Source organism: Phyllostomus hastatus, unplaced genomic scaffold (assembly GCF_019186645.2).
Source record: "Phyllostomus hastatus isolate PE091 unplaced genomic scaffold, TTU_PhHast_1.1 phas_contig_402, whole genome shotgun sequence".
NCBI lineage: Eukaryota > Metazoa > Chordata > Mammalia > Chiroptera > Phyllostomidae > Phyllostomus > Phyllostomus hastatus.
The window spans coordinates 4681351-4700302 of NW_025333873.1; the positions used below are offsets into that span (position 1 = coordinate 4681351).

Here is an 18952-nt window from a genome sequence, read left to right on the forward strand (position 1 = left end):
GGCGCCAAGCGCCGAGTGCCTTCTGTCCAGCTGTGTGGCCGGGACCGCCTTCTCCCCGAGGGGCTGCTTTTCCCGCGGGGGGCACGCCGGCTTCCCTGCTGGCCTCCGATCACCCAGTCTGGTCCCTTTGCCTTGTCGTTTGGGAAACTGAGCCCAGAGGCCTCAGCGACTGGCCTGTGGCTGCACAGTGTGTGTGTGCGTGTACCTAGTGCGTGTGTGTGTGTGGTGAGCGTGCAAAGCAGCTAGGTCTCCTCTCCCCATGTCCAAGTACGTTTTTTGCCACGTTCATGGATATTTCTGTCCTGCTCTCTGCCTCTGTCCCCGGACATCAGCCCCATCACGTTACCTTTATCCCCCAGATCCAGGAGTGGGGCCCGTTTGATCTGGTGATTGGGGGCAGCCCGTGCAATGACCTCTCCATCGTCAACCCCGCCCGCAAGGGACTCTACGGTAGGTGCTGGCTCGCCCTGCCCCTTCTCTGCCGGTGCTCCCGCGTGTAGGTTTCCCGCTGGGTTACCCGGCCCTGGGGCGGCCCCTCCCAGCACCCCTGCCCTCCTTCCCCCTCCCTGTGCCCAAGCTGCACCACTGTCTCTGCGGACAGCCCCGCTGACAGCTTTCTCTTCCGCCTCTCAGAGGGCACGGGCCGGCTCTTCTTTGAGTTCTACCGCCTCCTGCACGATGCGCGGCCCAAGGAGGGAGATGACCGCCCCTTCTTCTGGCTCTTTGAGAATGTGGTGGCCATGGGCGTTAGTGACAAGAGGGACATCTCGCGATTTCTCGAGGTATAGCCGGCCCCTGGTTCGGCCAGCTCACTAATGACTTGTGCCTTGGACCGCCGCTTTATCCCTGTCTCGTCTGCACTGTGGAGCTGGGGGCGGGGGGCTTCTGCTTTGCGAGGGGCCCGTTTGAGAAGCTCAGAGGGCTTCCGAGTTAGCCAGGGAGGAGAGCAGCATTAGAGGCCCACCCCGGAAGAGCTCATGGTCTCCCTCTAAGAGGGGTACGTGGCTGTGGGCCCCAGGACTCGAGGCCCTGACTGTTAAAGAGGGGTGCCCCCTCCTGGGGCTGGGCTGCTGGGTGGTGTTTCACTAGGGGGACCTCAGAGAGGCCTAAATAGATGGCTGTCCTCACTCCTCGGCAACCATGACAGGTGCTCTATGTCACCTAGGGAGAAAACACAGCTCATCTCATAATGTGGGTCCTAACTCAGCTCTGAGCCGGGTTCAAGCCCTGCGCAGAGGGTTTCTGCTGCCAGAGGCACTTTGGGGGCGGGCGGTCCGGGAGCTCAGCCCATGCACCCGAGTCCTGGGATCAGTGGCCCTCGGGCTGCTGTTCTGGCTGTCCGTGCAGGCAGCTGTCTGGCCGGCTCACAATCTGGGTGCACGGGGAGGGTGTGCACACGTGGGGGCTGGCTCTCTCAACGCCTCTCTGGTGAGACAGGGCCTTGGGGTCCTGTGGCCGTCGGCCCCAGGTGGTATTTGAGTAAAGGTTAAAATTCCTCAGTCACACTAGCCCCGTTTCGGGGCCTCGTTAGCCCCCTGCCGCTGATGCGGTAGTGGCTGCTGCAGCGGACAGTGCAGATCGAGCACATTCCTGTCCCCGTAGTGTGTGCACTTGGTCGGTGCAGGTCTGGAAAGCCCCAGTAAGAGCAAGTGCAGTGAGTGAGGTGAGGGCTCCTCCTGGCGTCCTCTGGAGGCATCAGGCCACCCGGTCCGTGGCCCTCAGAGCAGTCGGAGCCTCCGAGGCTGCAGGGCTGTAACTAGCAGGACTTCCTGGCACGAGTGGACGCCCCCCTCTCACTCACCGCTGATCTCCCTGCTGTTTTCCAGTCCAACCCTGTGATGATTGATGCCAAAGAAGTGTCAGCTGCGCACAGGGCCCGCTACTTCTGGGGGAACCTTCCTGGTATGAACAGGTGGGTGATGGCACCCGGGCCTGGGGTGGCTGCGGGGGGCGGGGCGTGTCTGCCGGCAGGACGGCCCGGCCGCGGGGTCAGGGGTCCCTGGGTGGCCCTCTCGGCCATCCGCTGGCTGACCGGCCTGCTGCTCGGCTGTGCCCTTCGTTTCCTTCTCGAGGAAGGAGGGGCGTCAGGGTTGGGTTATACTTGCCTGAGAAACCAGCAACTGGCGGTCGAGAGCAAGGCGTTTAGAAGCGCGCCGTCCGCACAGAAGAAGAGTCGACCTGCCGCTGAGCTGGTCAGGGAGTCGGTTCCCCGGTGCTGGCGGTGGAGGTGGAGTCAGCTGGTCTTCGTCCCCCGAGGCCGTCGCGGGGGCCGGGGCTGGGGGTGGGGGAGCGGTGCCCGTGGCTCAGCCGCACGCTGGTCCAGGAGAGGGGGTCTTGAGGCAGCGGCATGCAGGGCAGAGGTTCTGACTTCACTCGTCCACACTCAGTTGGCTGCAGGTCTTTGGAAGGATGCTCTTCATTTAAGGAACACAGGTAGAGATTTGGACGTTGAGGAATGAAGAACATTTCATTTCTTCAGTGCAATAATTGCAGTATAAAAAAAGGCCTGTGAGAACAGCGGAATTCTGGTCGAAAGGGGGCAGCTCAAAAGCAGAGTGAGGTCTGCCCCCTCTAGGTCTCTCCTATGGAGGGAAGTGTCTTCCAGAATGTTCTGAGTGTGGATTTGACACCCCCTGGGCGGTACGTACCTGGAAAGGGGACGCCTCCGCCTCCCTGGCCTCCGTTCTCTCCTCTCCTGCTTGGCCGTCAGCGCCAAGTTGTGGGAACTTGCCCAGGCTCGTGCCCGTTCGGCAAGGCTGCTGCCTCTGGGGAGGGCTTGCTGACGGGAGGGAGCGGGGTCAGCGGGGCAGCTGACCCACAGACTCGCAGTGTGCCCCCGAGGTTCCCGAGGTGGGCGTGTGCATTGGAAAAGCGGGCTGGCTTATTCCGTCCAGTGCTCTCGTGAAGCCGGACTCGGGGTCTCCCGCCAGTCCTTGGTCCCAGACAGCAATTCCCATCTGCTTCTTGCAGCTCTAAAGTTCTAGAACCCTGAGCTTCCAGCAGGGGGTACCAGGGGGGGCCAGGAGAGTCGTATGTGTGTACATGCGTGTGTATGCACGGATGGAGAGGAGCCCAGAGCTCGGGTCCCTGGGCTGCCACACGCAGGGGGCGGGCCTGTCTGTGAAACGTTCACCAGGTGTTTCTCAGTTGCGGGGAAAGGCCCCTCCGAAGGGCGTCCGGCCTGCCCTCTGGAGAGGGACACACTTAGTGTCAGAGAGTTTCAGTTCTCAGGGGCCGCAGAATTCCTCTCTTTACCTGTCCGCTTAAGGGGGACAGTTTGTTGCATTTTATCCAGTGTGCACACCCTTGTAACTGTCACCGTAATCGAGATACACTCTATCGAGATACATTCTGTCACCCCCAGAGTTTGCTCGGTGGTGATGGATACTTTCGAAACTTTTAAATCTGATTAAAAATATTTGGGTTTTCCCCTTCCGGGCAGGTGTTGTCTGCTTGTTTGTAGTTTGAGACCCCCTCCGTGTGAACTCCCTCCAAGGGTGATTGCTGCTGGGTCTGGGCCCAGGGATGGCTGCTGCGTGTGCGCACGTGTTCGGGGGGCGTTGGAGGGGCTGATGACATGCGTGGGAGACAGGACCCCCTTTTGTTGGCATGCGTGAGTCAGGCAGCAGGCGCAGCACGGCCAGGCGTGCCCCTGCTCTTCTCCTGGTTTCCGCCGTCACCTTCTCTTTTCTGCCTCCCAGGCCGTTGGCGTCCACTGTGAACGATAAGCTGGAGCTGCAGGAGTGCCTGGAGCACGGCAGAATAGCCAAGGTTAGCCCGGCCCCAGAGCCCTCTGCGGGGTGGGGGGTGCGGGGAGGGGGCAGAGGGCAGGACCTCGGGCTCTGGGTGCACCTGGCGTGGGGGGTGTGATTTTGGAGGCCATGTGGGCCGTTCACACAGTCGACCGCAGGAGGGGATCCAGAAAAAGGGTGGTTGGGAGGGTAGGGAGAAAGATCAGAAGTCATTGCTGCCCTGGCTGGTGTGGCTCAGTGGATTGAGTGCCAGCCTGTGAATCAAAGGGTCACCAGTTTGATTCCCAGTCAGAGCACTTGCCTGGGTTGTGGGCCAGGTCCCTGGTTGGGGGCAGGTACAAAGCAACCCATCGATGTATTTCTCACACATCGATGTTTCTCTCCTAGTCTTTCTCCCTCCCTTCCCCTTTCTCTAAAAATAAATAAATAAAATCTTAAGCCAAGAAGTCACTGCTGGCCTTCAGCCCTCCCTTGCTAAGCATCGCTTGCTGTCCCACGGGAGGCAGACACTGAGAAACCTTTGCCCAGGTCCCTAGAGCTGCTCGGGCCTCTTTTTGGCCGGCACCTGTGGCTTGAGCCTCCGCATCAGAGATTCCCCTGTGACGTGGCAGCGCCACCTCCCTGGAGAATCCCCCGAGTGAGTGCACCAGGCACCAGGCTCTGAGGGCAGGTGCCAGCGAGTGCGCCTTCGAGCCTGAGTGGCTGGGCATCTTTCTGCCTGTAAACCACTGGGGAAAGCAGTTCTTAGAAGGCTCAGGAAGGACAGTGGTTTAAACTGCTGTACCCCAGGTCCTTGGCCAGCAGGAATGGATGAAGGATGCTGGGTAACCTCAGACTAGGAAGGAGGAGCAAGGCGGCAGGGTCTGCGGAGGCTCATGACTGGGGCCCTCCCCGGCACCCCGGATGCACCGGGCCTGTGCAGGGTTGGACTCACCAGCCCCTGGCGAGCGCCTGGTGCACGTGGTGCAGGCGTGACCAGGGAATGAGCGCTCATCCCTCTCTCCTCATCTTCTAGTTCAGCAAAGTGAGGACCATTACTACTAGGTCGAACTCCATAAAGCAGGGCAAAGACCAGCATTTCCCCGTCTTCATGAACGAGAAAGAGGACATCTTATGGTGCACTGAAATGGAAAGGTACCCGAGGCCGTGGGCTGGCGTCCCAGGGTGTGTGGTGTGTTCTCACTGCTCTTCTTGTCGGGGGGGGGGGGAGGGGCAGGGGGGGCCTTGTCTCTCCCAGCCAGGCCAGTGTCTTCCACAGGCGCCGTGTGAGCAGCGGGTTTTCCCAGGCATCTCCCGGCATGGCATCTAGGAACCAGTCAGTCCACGAGGCCTCGGCTCCCAGAGGCCCTGCTGCATGCCAGGAAAACACGGCAGCTCCAGGAGCTTCCTGACCTGGTGCTGCTCCTTTTACGGACCTGCCAAGCAGGACAGCACAGGGCCAGCGGGGCCCTCCAGCCTGAGTGCCTGGACTTGGTGCAAACTGGACTCGCAGACAGATGCCTTTCTCTGTGTCCCTGTGACTTAGCCAGACAGAGACTATCTGTACAAACAACCAGAACAAAGGGGGACCCCTTTGGAGGTTCCCCCCTTCTTGAGGGGAGACAGTAGGATCAGGAGGGGAAGGCACAGGTGGAGTGGTTATCTACAGACTTGGGTTACCCACCGTGGCCCTGAACCTCAGGCGGGGCCTGCCCCGGGGGCGCTCTTCGCCAGCACCAGCTCTGCTTCTGCCTGCGTGGCAGGTCCCCAGGCCGTGGTTGTCTTACCTGCCTCAGACCTGCAGAGAGCACTGGGGCGCCCGAGCCGAGGCCCGCGCCCCGGCGCTCACCCGTGCCCCTCTCTGCCTTCCCTCCCCAGGGTGTTTGGCTTCCCTGTCCACTATACCGACGTCTCCAACATGAGCCGCTTGGCGAGGCAGAGACTGCTCGGCCGGTCGTGGAGCGTGCCGGTCATCCGCCACCTCTTCGCTCCGCTGAAGGAATACTTTGCTTGTGTGTAAGGGACGCGAGGGCAAACTCAGCTAGTGACAGAGTCAAACAGACAAACAAAAATCACAAAACACAACAAAACACCAAGAACGTGAGGACGGAGAGAAGTAGCAGCACCCAGAAGAGACAAAGGAATTTCACAACCACAGAGGCGGAGAGACCGGAGGGCTTTGCCTTGTGGAAAGGGTTGGACATCATCTCCTGATTTTTCAATGTTAACCTTGAGTCCTATTTAAAAACGAAACCGAGTTCCCTCCCCGCCCCGGCCCACCTTTCTCGGTCAAACCTTTTATTTTCTACTCTTTTTTTTTTTTTTTTTCAGAGGGGTTTTCTGTTCGTTTGGGTTTTTGTTTCTTGCTGTGACTGAAACAAGAGGGATTTTATTGCAGCAAAAAATCAATAACAAAAAAAAATAGTAACAATACCTTGCAGAGGAAAGATAAAGAAAGAGAGATGGGGGGGAAAAAAGGAAATTCTATAGAAATCTATATATTGGTATTGGATTTTTTTTTTCTTTACTATATATCTTTTCTGTTGTTGTTGTCTCTAGCCTGATCAGATAGGAGCACAAGCAGGGGACAGAGGACAGAGAGACACTGAGGAGGCAGAGCTCCCTCCCAGCCCCTGAGCTGTCTTGCCAGCACCATTCCTGGCCATGCAAAACAGAGCCCAGCCAGCAGCAGGGAGACGAGAACACCACACAAGACCCTTTTATACAGTATTTCAGGTGCCTACCACACAGGAAATCTTGAAGAAAATCAGTTCCTAGAAGCCGCTGTTACCTCTTGTTTACAGTTTATATATATATGATAGATATGAGCTATATATATAAAAGGTACTGTTAACTACTGTACAACCTGACTTCATAATGGTGCTTTCAAACAGCGAGATGAGTAAAAACATCAGCTTCCACGTTGCCTTATGTGCAAAGGGTTTTAACCAAGGATGGAGAGAGGGAGATAGCTCAGAGGGGGGAATCGTCATCAAGGTGGGCTTTTGCACCCCCCTTGGTGTTCAGCGGGGTGAAGGAGAATTTGGGAACAGCGCTTTCCCGCTTCTCCCTGCCAAAAAGTGGGGGGCGGGGCGGAGGTGAGGTGGCCGGGACCGTGGACAGCTGAGAGCGGGATTCATCCAGGATCACGCAATAAACCTTTTGATTTATTTCTGCTTTCAAAAAAAAAAAAGGAGACTCCCTCAGCAAGGTGGCAGGAGGAGGGGTCTTCATTCCAAGTTTCTCACATTAGCCGATTCGAGGGCTCCTCGTGGTGGGATCAGAAGTAATCCAGAGTGAGGGCAGTGACCGTTCAAACCCCACCTGGAGCAAATAAAAAAACATACAAAACGTACTGGTGCTTTCCTGTCTAAAGTCGCCTTTTGTGTGTTCTTTTATGAGGCCCCACCATCCACCCTCTGCGCACAAGGTGGCTGCTGGCCCTGGAATGTGATGTTTTTGGTCATCTCCAAAGGCTGCAGTTTTATACTGGGAGGCTGATGACACCTTTTGTTATCCTTACTCTTATGGTTCTGGTTACAGTTATGTTTGTTTTCAGATTTTTCGTTCAGAACACAGAAACCCAACCCCCCCCCCCTTTAGGTTTCAAACCAAGGTGCGGGGAGCAGGGTGCTTCTACGTGAGCTGAGCGGTGGCCCTGGTGCCCTGGCTCCCCGCCCCTCGGGCCAGGTGGGCCACCAGGCGCAGCTGGCAGCTGGGCGGCCGGGCAGTCCCCGCGGCCGGCCTTCCGGTGCGTCCCTCTTCTCTTCTACTTCCCCTCCTCCGGAGTCACGCGTGTCAGGGCTGGAGGGAGGCCCGGCCGTCTCTCTCCTCGTGTGTGTGTGTGTGATTGGAGTGGTGTGTATTTCTTTTCTAGTGCTTGGTCTGATGATAGCTGTGCTCTTACCTCGAGTCAGCAGCACCTGGAGCCCCAAGTGCGCGACACTTGGTTCCGCTTCCTACCGAGGCGAGCAGCCCGGCGTTGGCGGTAGGCGGGGACGGCACTGGCGGCTCCAGGGTGAGGGCCCAATGGGCAGATGCTTGCCTGGATAGGTGGGGTGTAGATATGTGGCATATAGAGATATATATTTTATAATGGGAGGGGGGATGGCACCTCCTGGGACCGGCAGGGCTGGGAGGTGTGCTGTCAAGCACATGGTCCCAAGTTCGCATCCCTAGAAACACAGCGCCTATGGTCGTAGGCGCTATATAAATACATAGATAGGGTCATGTATAAGAAATATTCTGTAGTGGGGGGCGGGGGGGGCGGGGGCTCAGGGTGCTGAGCCCCGGGCCCCACCGCGGCCAGAAGCCCCACGCCAATCAGTCCCACACGCATACACAGGAACATTTCTGTCCCAACGCATAAGGAGCGCACTCACCCGCGCGGCCGGGGCGCCCGGCGGCTCTCCCCAGGATTCAGGACTTTGTGGAGTCGGCCCTGCAGCTCCTTACCTCTGTTGCCCTGATTGCAGGTAGACTGTCAATCCCAGAAGTTGCTAGGTGCTGAAGGCAGGACGAGGAGGAGGTTTTATTTTAGCAGGTGCTCTCCTCTCGCAGGTAGCGTTCTCTCTCTTTTGCCCCTGGTGATGTCAAAAGATTCTTCTGTTAGCAACTGTGATACTGACCTGCAACTCGAGGCACCAGTAAAGTCAGCCCTCAACTCCCCCTACCTATTCTCCCCCCGCCGAAGTAAAATTGACATCCAGGTCTGTCTTGGCCAAGGGGCTTCCATTCAAAAAAAAAAAAAAATGGGACAGTGAACTTCATGTTTGGAATAAAGCAAATTAGTAATTGGTGATCAAATTAAACCGAGGCTTTCAATCCCTTGCTCAATTGCTCAGGAGTAAGCTCCCAGCCAGTAGCCAGTCTTCTGGTCCTTTTAGGGGTGCTTGGTTCTGGACCCCAATCTCATTTCCTTGTCAGATTGGCTTTGAAGATCACACCCAGCTGCTTCCTGCCAGCTCTGTGAGGTGGTGGCTGGTGGTGACGGTGGACCTCCAAGGGGGCTGGAGCAGCTAGGAAGGGGGATAGCTTTGCCCCTCCCACTCTGGAGTCCCTGCATGTAACTGGTGCTCACCCCGTCGTCCCCTGGTGCTCCAGCCAGCTCCATCTCCCTGGCCTGGAGACCACCAGCACCGCTGTCGGAGGGCTGAGGGGAGGAGGGCTGTTGCGGGCAGTCCAAGGTGCTCCCTCCCCCGCTGGCCAGCACTCAGGTCTTCCCAGCTCCCAGTGCCAGGACAGTGTGGGCCTTCCTCCGCAAACACTTCCAGCATCTCGGGCTCTCCTAGGCCTTTGTCCCCTGCTTATGTGAAGGAGTTCGCTTTTCCCAGTGGCCCAAGCCCCGCCTGAGGGGTGGTATGGGAAGAATCTTGGTAGCCAAGGACGTGGCAAGCCTGAGGCTTAGCGTGGGCCGGCCAGCTTGCTTAGAGGAGGTGCGTTGTGGCTGATCCTTAAGAGCACCAGCTCTCCCAGCCTAGCAAGCTGACCAGGCCCCAGCATGGGCTAGGTGCCCCTCACAGGGTTGAACGTAAATAATCACCAGCTTTTCTTCCAGTGACCTGTGGGGTCAGTCCCACAGTAGAACTTGGTGGGTGCAGGGGCCCTTGGGACAGCGCCCTCTTGGCCATGCCAGGTTACTCTTAATCCACTTCCGACCCCAAGGGGATCGGAAGCTTCATTTTCAGGAAGCTTCTGGGGGCAGGGACAGGGCTGCCTTCCAAAGGGGTGCTGCGCCCCAACAGGCAGGGCGCTGGAGGGTTACGGTGGGGATCCTCATACTCGCATGGATGCGGCTGTGGGAGGAGGCCGTGGGACAGGAGAAACCAGAGGCCTAGGGAAAATTCTGAAGTGTGTCCCCAGTGAGATTCTCTTTCTCGGGAAGAGCCACTTATCCCCGAAAGCAAGGGCTTCTAAGAGACTGAAGGTGATGCCTCCCTGCTCACTGCAGGTGCCAGGTGCGGTGTGGTGCCAAAGAGGTCTGGGAGGTGGCAGGGGCTCCGGCCAGGGCCACAGGGCCCTTGGTCGCCCGCCTGGGGAGGGAGCTGGTCTCCGGCAGGCAGCTGCTGAGCCCCGTGGGCCTCAGGCGGGTTGGTGCTGACCCTTTTCCCCGTGGATCTGACTTCAGGATCTGGCAGGTGGTGGAAGTGTGTTACTGCCTGTTGTCGTCTCCAGACCCCAGAACCTTCTTGCTGTTGGACATCCTGTTAGCACCCTTTGCAGAAGAGCTTCTGGGACAGGCCTGGGAGTGGCTGGCTGGTGGAGATGCCCGTGTGAGTTCTGGTGGGCCGCTGAGGTGCAGATTGGGTCGGGCGGACCCAGTGTGGAGGAAGAGGGTTGGACGTGGAACTAGTCTGACGAGGCTCCCCACGCTTCCTGCTCAGCCGGCCCTTCCAGGGGAGCCTGGACGGGAGTGAGCTGCATTATATAAGTAAATGTGAAGTGACCCTGGAGGCGGTGTTGAAGTCCTGTCGCTGTCTTGCTTGGTGCAGAGCCGCTGTGGTGCTGGTGTCTTTCAGAGGGCTCATTTTCAGGAAGCTGACAGAGCGCCCCCCCCCCCCCCCCCCCCCGCCAGCTGCTGGCCCGAGGTCTGCAGAGGGCAGGCTGTTTTCTTGGTCAGGGGGCAGCCGAGTCAAGGTTCTCCTGGTGAGACCTGAGCTTCCAGCCCGGTCCGTTTCCCTCCCAGAGGTGAGGACTCTGAGTCTGTCATCGGGCATCGTCTAGTCTGGTTGCTCCCCAGCCCAGGGATTAGACGAGACCCTGGAGTTGCCCTGCCCTCTGGCAGGAAGCAGCTGAGGCTGCTCTGCCCCACCACAGGCTGGGCAGGGTGCAGTGGAGGGCTGGCCTGGAATGAGCCTGGGGCGGCCCTCCGGCCGTTTGCTGCCGAGGCAGGGATTGGCTACAGGCGTTTGGAGGATCTGGGAAGAAAGGATAGATAGGGATGGACCCCACGGTGCTTGCAGAAGCTCTCGGCGCTTCTGGTAAAGGAAGGCTGGGTCTTGGGGACACGGGGGCAGCCCATCCCGCACCTGTGTGTTGCAGAGACCCAGCTGAGGTGGCCTTTGGTTGATGACCTCTCGGTCACCGCGGACTCGAGGCGGTGGAGTTTGGGGGAGGGGCACAGAGCAGGTTGGAAGCAGTGAAGACAAGGGCAGAAGGCCCCTTTCCCATGGGCGACCGGCTGAATCGCCCAAACAGAGGCCCACAGACTCCCGTAACTGGAAAAGTCCCCCCACGTGCTCCCCCGCGGGCCGTGAGAGGCCGGCTTCCTCACTCCCCAGCCTAGCGGCCGCCAGCCCCAACCCTGGGCAGATGAACAGGGGTCGAAAGCCTCACCTTAGTCCCATTTCATGTCCCACACTGATTCGGTTGCACAGCCCTAGAATTCAACAAAACAAACAAACAACAAAAATGCCGAAATTCCTTAGAATACGCAGAGGGAGGAGGTGACTCAACAAGGTGCTAAAACATTTTATTAAAAATATATATTGTTAAATTAAGTCTGCTGTCTGGACAATGACTGTTTGTTTTGTTTTCTTGTAGTGGAGTTTAAAAGAGACTATTATTTTACTCTGATATATTATTATTAAAAAGGCATTTTAACTTTGTACTTGAAAACTAAATGAGCGATTTCATGTGTTTTAGCTGAGGCATTGAAGTAGCGGGTGCTTACTTATTTGTGGGAAATCATGTATCCATACTGAAGAATAAACTCCGTAGCTGATTTGGTAATACCTTTTACTGTTACAGCCGACTGCGCTTTGACCCCATTGGCAGAGCACTTTCACTCCACATTCCACGCAGCTAAACGCAGGACTTCCTCCGGACCCTCCCCTCCCCCCCTCCCCCGCCCTCTTCCCTGTCTCTTCAGTTCCTCTTTCTTCCTTTTATTATTATTATTTTTTTCCTGGTTCCAGCATCCTTTCACCACTGTATTTTTTTTAGGGTTGCTTCTCTATTTATTGACAATAATAATGTACATTTCACAGTCTGGTTCTGGGACACCCCGGGAGGGGCGCGTGCGGGAGGGGGGTCGCCCAGCGGGTCCCCGCCCCAGCCCCCCGGCCCCCTGGCGTTCTGTTGTATCTCTGTGTAAGTGATGCTCGTGACATAGCTGTTTATGAAATAATTAAAGAGGTCCATGCGTGCAGCCGATGTAGAAAGTCTGTCAGTTCCGCCTTCATCACATTTTTTTGTGCCCAGAAGAATATAATAAAGCTCCTTTCTAATGTACTTGTGCTGGAGAACACTTGAATAAATGGACTGTTTTTGTGCAAAAAGAAAAATGGAAAAAGCACCGTCATAATGTCCTTTTGTCTTGCGTCTCCTCCCCCCTCCCGCCCCCCCCGGACTGCTCACAGCTTCTCCAGAGGGTTAAATTCTAGCGCTGGGTGCAGACAGTGTCCGCCCTCCCTCTCCAACATCACCTGCCTGGACATTAAGTAAGGACTGTAACCCGGGTGAAAAAAAAAAAAAAAGGACGGTGTAGGTTCATTTGAAGCGCAAAGATGAGCTCGAGCGAGACAAGTTTGCTAGAAAAGCGCATTCTGTCCTGGCTGAGCAATACACGTTTTCAGACGCAAGCCGGGAGAGGAGAGGGCCTCGTGCCCGCGTCTCGGTTGGACAAGCTGGTGGGCTTTCAGTTTCTCCAGCACACGAGGTGGTAGTCTGGGCCTTGCCGGACGCTGGAACTGAGCGAGAGCGGCACTGGGTCTACAGGAAGTCAGGGGATGTTTGCAAACACTTCACAGGGCAAGCCCGAGGGCCCGGGACTGTTCCGAGAGGTTCCACGGGGCGAACCAGGCAGCAGGAGTCGGCCTGCTCCAGGCCTGCGTTGGCAAGGTTCTTTTGCACCCGGGGCCAGCAGTGCGAGGGGCTGCGCGGAGTGCGGTGAAGGCCCGGTCAGCTAAGAGATGCTGGACAGCCCTTGGGGTTACTGCTGGCCCCCGCGAGGCCCAGGTCTGTGCTCCCCTCGCTGCCCGGCCCTCCCCGGAGCTATTCTGCAAGCGCGCGGTGCCTTGTGGCTTCAGGAGCCCCTTCATGCCCCGTGTCCCCTTCGTCCTCCTGGTTCTTTGCCTGACGGTCCTAGTTCCCTGTCCCCACCATCTGAGTGACCGAATCCAAACACACAGACACTGTGGTAACGCTCCCCCCCCCCACGCCCCTCGACCCCATCTCTAAGACCCCTGGCGTTGCGTGTTGTATCCTGACTGCCAAGCAGAGCCGGTCAACGGTGCCGGCCCTTCGCGGAGGGTTATGGGAGGCTCGTTCCCTCCGCGAGACTCGGGGGAGGTTCCGGGGTTGCTGGCAGCCTTGAAGGGCGTATGGGGAAATTTTGAGAAAAAGTAACAGGCTTTTTTTTCATGGGCACTTTTCTTTACAAAATTGTAAATGTACATTTAACTTTTATCCGAATTTTTTTCACAATATTTTTCAGTGTTGATGTAGAATTTTTTTTTTAATGGCCGCATTGCACTTTCTCATTGGATGTTTGTTTCTCTATATATGCATTTTATTTTAGCTATAAATAGAGCTGCAATAAATATCTTTGTGTTGGCGTTTGCCCCTATATTTTGTATTTTTTCCTAAGGATACATTCCCAGAAATGAGACTGACTGGGACAAAGTAGGTGAACATTTTGGTTGGTTCCCGACACATTTGCCTGACTTTCTCCGAAGGTCAAGTTCAGAAGAAACCAAATGTAGCCTTTAGTTTGGTCCCAGTGGGAAAGTGAAAGCTTAAGACTTGAGGGGGGGGGGGGCGGGCGGGGCCGGGAGAGGGTGGTGCTGGTGGTGAGCAAGAAATAGAAGCAACATAATTTGGCCACTAAATTTTGAAACTTATCTCACCAGGCGCACCTGCCTGGGGGAAGCCTGGTAGGAGATGGAATTCAGAAGGAAGCTTCGAGGCTCCAGCTTAGGGCTCAGCAGAAATGGGCGCCCTGGAGTCCGGAAACAGGGAGGCATCTGAGCTGAGGACACAGAGCTGCGGGGGCCATGTCATTAATAAAACCTGCTGTGGACTTCCCGGATGTAAACAAGGCACCCTTCGGTGGTGGAGAGGGAGGGAGAGACAGGGCAGGGTCCCGCAGGGCAGGCGTCAAGGGCAGCTGGGAAGTGACAGGGTCCACAGCCCGCCGAGGCCGCCCAGGTGGGCAGTCCCAGCCCCAGCGAAGACCCGGGCGGGGAAGAGACGCCACACTCCACCAGGGCCACCCTGTGGGTTCAAGAGCAACTTCCTTGGGTTTCTCAAGGACAGCTCGGCGGGTGTGGAGTGGAATCGAGGAGGGAGGGGGGCAAACACCGACTGGGTGCGGGGGGACAGGGAGGCTGATGGCGTGCATGGCAGGGCCAGAGGTGGCCTCATGGGCAGTGGGCAGGCGTCATGCCGGGGGGCTGTGGGTGTTGGATGAGGGGCCGCGGGGAGGGGAAGAAAGTGTATGTTGGAGATGGGGGCACAGAGAAGTCACAGCCAAGGGGGTCGGGGCCCCCCTGGGCTGGTCTGGCTTCACCCCAAAGAGCCCTTCCTCCTCCTGTCCAGCACACTCTGAAAGGCCCCGGTCCTCTCACCACAGCGGCCCCTTCTCCTCCTCTCTGCCGGGGTTCCTTCGGGGTGCAGCTGAGTTGAAAGGAAAGTCCCTGAAGATGGGGGGGTGGGTACGGGTCGTCAAGGCCTCTTAGGAGTGGACAACGAAACCAGGCGTTTTCAGAGCGGGGTGCAAGTCTCGGTCAGCCCTTATTTTCAGCCCGGAAGTCCCCGGTGTCCCAACTGTGTCAGAAGAAAGTCCACAGCACCTGGAACTCGCAGACCCAAACCCCGTGTGACCTTGGGCAGGCTTTGCTGAGCCTCTGTCCTCTCATTTGGAAACCCGGGTTTTGTTCTCTTGACACCCATGTGACCTCTGGTGCTCTGTGTGGGCGTAGTGACTGGGTCTCGTGGGGGCAGGAGCGCTGCCTGTGGGGACACCACCCCAGGGCCCTTGCTGAGCTCGGGGCTTTGGCCGAAGTTGGTGCACTTGGTTTGAAGGAGGGAACTTCGGGGCCTCTGGGGAGGCCTTGGCCCTGTACAAGGCTGTCACTCAGCCGGGGAAAGAGGAACACACCCCACCTCTCACTGTGTGCTCATCCTTTGCCGGCCTTGACTTGACCCCTGTAACAGCAACCTGAACCTTACTGATCGCCTAGGAGCTGGTGGCCCACTGTGAGGACTTCTGTTCCTCCCTGGGCTTTCTCCCCGTTTTTGACAGTTCTGCTTTCTCACTATTGGTTCAACTCCCACCTCCCAGCAGGGCCCTCCCCCACCATCCCACAGGGTCTCTCAGGAGCTGGGGCCCAGGTGACTTCCCTCCTCCTGACGCCGCTTCTCCCTGGGTTCCTGGCACCACACCCTGCGTCTTCCTGCCCCATGAGTCCTTTCTTCTTCCCATTCTCTAAACATTGGGGGGCTCCCGCGCTCCCACCCCCGGCTTCTGGAGGCCCAGGTTCATGTACCTACCTGCAGTTGCCAACAGCGACCGAACTTTCTATGGCTCTAGGTTGTACCCATTTTACAGATGGGAAAATGGAGGCTCCTGAAGATTTCCAGGGGGAAGATGGACAGAGGTGTCGTCTGACACCCCCCGCCCTCCAGACTGTTCCACCCTCTGGACTCTCCCAGGGAGAGCATCTCTGGGGGGAGGGGCGCCTCCGCTCTCAGAGCTGCCTCTACATGGAAAAGAGTTGACCGTGGGTTTTAAAAGAACAACATAACATGACTTCTCTCCATTCTAAAATTATATTAGTTCCACCAAATTTTAGAATAACCAAAGCAAAAGCAAAAAAAAAAACAATCTTTCATCATCCCACCTCCCAGCGACAATTACTATTGGAATTTTTCTATTTTTCTTTTATTAGATTCATACAGAACTTTACTAATTCAAAATCGAATAATGTATGTATTATTATACTACTTGTAATGGTTACTGACATTGACTGAGAACTCCCTCTGGGCCAGATAATAGTTTTCGGCTGACATTTTCCCAAATCGCTCTTCTTCGGACGCGTCATTTGGGGCGGCTGCGGGCTGCCCCGCCCCGTGGCCGTCCCACGATTTACCAAACCGTGCCCTGTTTGCGGACGTGTAGATGGTTTCCCTCTCTCTCGTCTGGAGGGTGCTGTTGTCAACCATGCTGAAGTGAGTGGGCATTCTACCACGGCCCCTCACGAGCCAGCATGCTTTCAACATATTTTTGTTTAAAAAAAAAAACAAACCCACCAAATACAGGGCAGCAGAGAAGAGGGTGATGAGCGGGGAACTGCGGGCTCGGCTAGAACATGCACGTGTTCTTGATGACGGCGTTCTCACATGACAAAGCTGTGCAAAACTGAATGCAACACACACACACATACACACACACGCACCTAGGGAAATCGAGGAGGTCAGTGGATCATCGTATCACCATCAATATCCTGGTTTTGCAAGACGTCACCCTTGGGGGAAATTGTAAAAGTGGCTCTCTTTGTATTATTTCTTAAAACTGTGTGTACATCTATCAGCATCTCAATAAAACTTCAGGATAAAGAAAAGCAGCTCTGAAGGAGCTGTGAGCCCTGAGTGTGACCCGTTTCACAGGACACCCTTTTTCTGTGAGGTCCCACGGCCAACACTCCCCTGCTTCTGCAGCCCTGGCGACAATTGCTTAATGGCCGCGTGGTGGTCCAGCTTCTGGGTGTAAAATCGTTCCCTTAGCCATTCTCCTCAGCCGGGCCTTAGGTTGTTTCCTGTTTTTAGCCACTGTCAGTAATGCCGTAATGAACGTTATTATGCAGAGAGCACTTTTATTCTTTTGGACCATTCCCTTAGGATTGACCCCCAGGGAGTGGGGTTCCTGGGCACAGGTTGGGGAGCTCTGTGGCTGCCTCAGGTATTACTAACTTAATACCGTGATATCTGTATTCACTTATTTTTATTAAGTTTCTTGGGTGACGCTGTTCAATAAGACTATACAGGTTGTGTGTTTGACCCCCTTCGCCCTTTACCATCTCCCCGCCTTCTCTCCGGTAACCCCATACTGTGCTCTGTGTCTAAGTGCCAGTTTTATGTCCCACATACGAGTGAAATCGTATGGTCCTTGGCTTTTCCTGACTGACTGACTTCACGTAGTGTGATCTTCTCCAGGTCCATCCACTTTGTCGCAAAAGGCAGTGTTTCATTTTTTCTTATAGCTGAGCAATGTGCCGTGGTACACATGTGCCACTTCTTCATTTGATCACCTATCAAAGGACCCTTTGGTTGTTTCCGTGTCTTGGCCACTGTGAATAACGCTGCAATGAACATAGGGGTGCATATATCTTTGCAAATAAATGTGCTCAATTTTGCGGAGCATAGATACTCAGAAGAGGGGTTGCTGGGTCAGATAGGAACTCTATCCTTAATTTTTTGAGGAACCTCCACAGTGTTTTCTGTAGTGACTGTACTATTTTGCATTCCCACCAGCAGTGAATAAGGGTTCCTTTTCCTGCACAACCTCTCCAACACTTGTTATGACCTGTCTTGTTCATAATGGACATTCTAACAGGTGTGAGGTGGTATCTCATTGTAGTTTTGATTTGCATTTCCCTAATGGGTAGGGAAGCTGAGCATCTTTTCATGTATTTGCTGGCCATTTGTATGTCTTTCTGGGAGAAGTGTCTGTTCAGGTCCTCTGCCCATTTTTAATTGGAGTGTTTGGTGCTGAGCTGTATGAGTTATTTTATATAGTTTGGATATTAACCCCTTGTCGGAGCCATTGTTTGCAAGTATCTTCTCCAGTTTAGCTGGTTGCCTTTTTGTGTGGTTGGCAGTTTCTTTTGCTCTGCAGAAGCTTTTTAGTTTGCAATAATCCCCCCTTATTTATTTTTGCCTTTACTTCCCTTGCCTTTGGGGTCACATTCATAAAATCTTTCTAAGACCAAGGTCTGTAAGTTTATTACCTATGTTTTCTTCTATGTAATTTATTGTTTTAGATTTTTAAAAAAGATTTTATTTATTTATTTTTAGAGAGGGAAGGGAGAGAGAAAGAAAGAGAGAGAGAAACATCAGTGTGCAGCTGCTGGGGGTCATGGCCTGCAACCCAGGCATGTACCCTGACTGGGAATTGAACCTGTGACACTTTGGTTCGCAGCCCGGGCTCAATCCACTCAGCTACGCCAACCAGGGCTGTTTCAGATCTTATATTTAGGTCTTTGATCCATTTTAAATGAAGTTTTGTACATGGGGACAAACTGTAGCCTCCTTTCATTCTATTTTTTTGCATGTGGCTTTCCAATTTTCCCAGCCCCATTTAGAGAAAGAGGCTTTCTTTTCTAAGTGTATATTTTTGGCTCCTTTGTCAAAAATTATTTGCCCATAAACATGTGGTTTTCTTTCTGGTCTCTCAGTTCTGTTCCATTGGTACGTGTGTCTGTTTTTTTGCTAATACAATGCTCTTTTGATTATCCTTCCTTTGTAGTATAATTGGAGGTCAGGGAGTGTGATACCTCCGGTACATTCTTTTGTCCTGAGGATTGCTTTGGCCGTTCAGGATATTTTGTGGTTCCATGCAAATCTGATTTGTTTTGGTTCTATTTCTTTTAAAAAATGTCATTGGAATTTTTATGGGAATTTCATGAAACCTGTGTATTGCTTTGGGTCATAGGAACATTTTAGTTATGTTAATGCTTCCAGTCCGTGAACACGGAATATCTTTCCATTTTATTGTGTCTTCTTCAGTCTTTTTAAATAATGCTTCACAGTTTTCAGTATACAGGTCCTTCACACCCCTTGTTAACTTTATTCCTGGGCATTTTATTTTTTTGGTTACCATTGCAAAAGAAATGTTTTTCATTTTTTTCCTGAAATCTCACTGCCAGTACATCGAAAGGCAGTGGATTTTCGTGCATTGATTTTGAACCCTGAAACTTTACCGTGTCTATTGTTTCTAATTTTTTTTTGGTGGGGTCTTTAGGGTTTTCTATATACAGAATCATGTCACCTGCAAGAAGGGACACTTTCACTTGTTCATTCTCAGTTCAGTTGCCTTTTATTTGTTTCTCTTGCCTGCGTGCTCTGGCCAGGACGCCCAGTGCTGCGTTGAGTAAGGGTGGCAAGAGTGGACACCCGTGTCCTATCCCCGATCTTAGAGGGAAAACCCAGTTTTCACCACTGAGTATGGTATGTGGCCTTATTATATGTTGAGGCACTTTCCTTCTATACCCTTTTTACTG

At 54.6% G+C, this 18952-nt stretch overlaps 1 protein-coding gene across 10 annotated transcripts in view; it reads left to right on the forward strand.

Annotated features, from left to right (window-relative positions):
• DNMT3A (DNA methyltransferase 3 alpha) overlaps window positions 1-10015 on the forward strand; it is a 111178-nt gene extending 101163 nt beyond the window's left edge. For 9 of the 10 annotated variants that reach the window (XM_045844616.1, XM_045844615.1, XM_045844612.1 and 6 more), the window contains 6 exons: window positions 360-450; window positions 634-782; window positions 1827-1912; window positions 3702-3771; window positions 4768-4886; window positions 5610-10015. In XM_045844616.1, coding sequence (XP_045700572.1) covers window positions 360-450; window positions 634-782; window positions 1827-1912; window positions 3702-3771; window positions 4768-4886; window positions 5610-5751 — 657 coding nt within the window. In that variant the 3' untranslated portion in view covers window positions 5752-10015. The remainder of the gene's footprint in view (window positions 1-359; window positions 451-633; window positions 783-1826; window positions 1913-3701; window positions 3772-4767; window positions 4887-5609) is intronic. The other variant, XR_006786359.1, reaches the window with a different exon arrangement.
• The last annotated feature ends 8937 nt before the right edge of the window (window positions 10016-18952 follow it).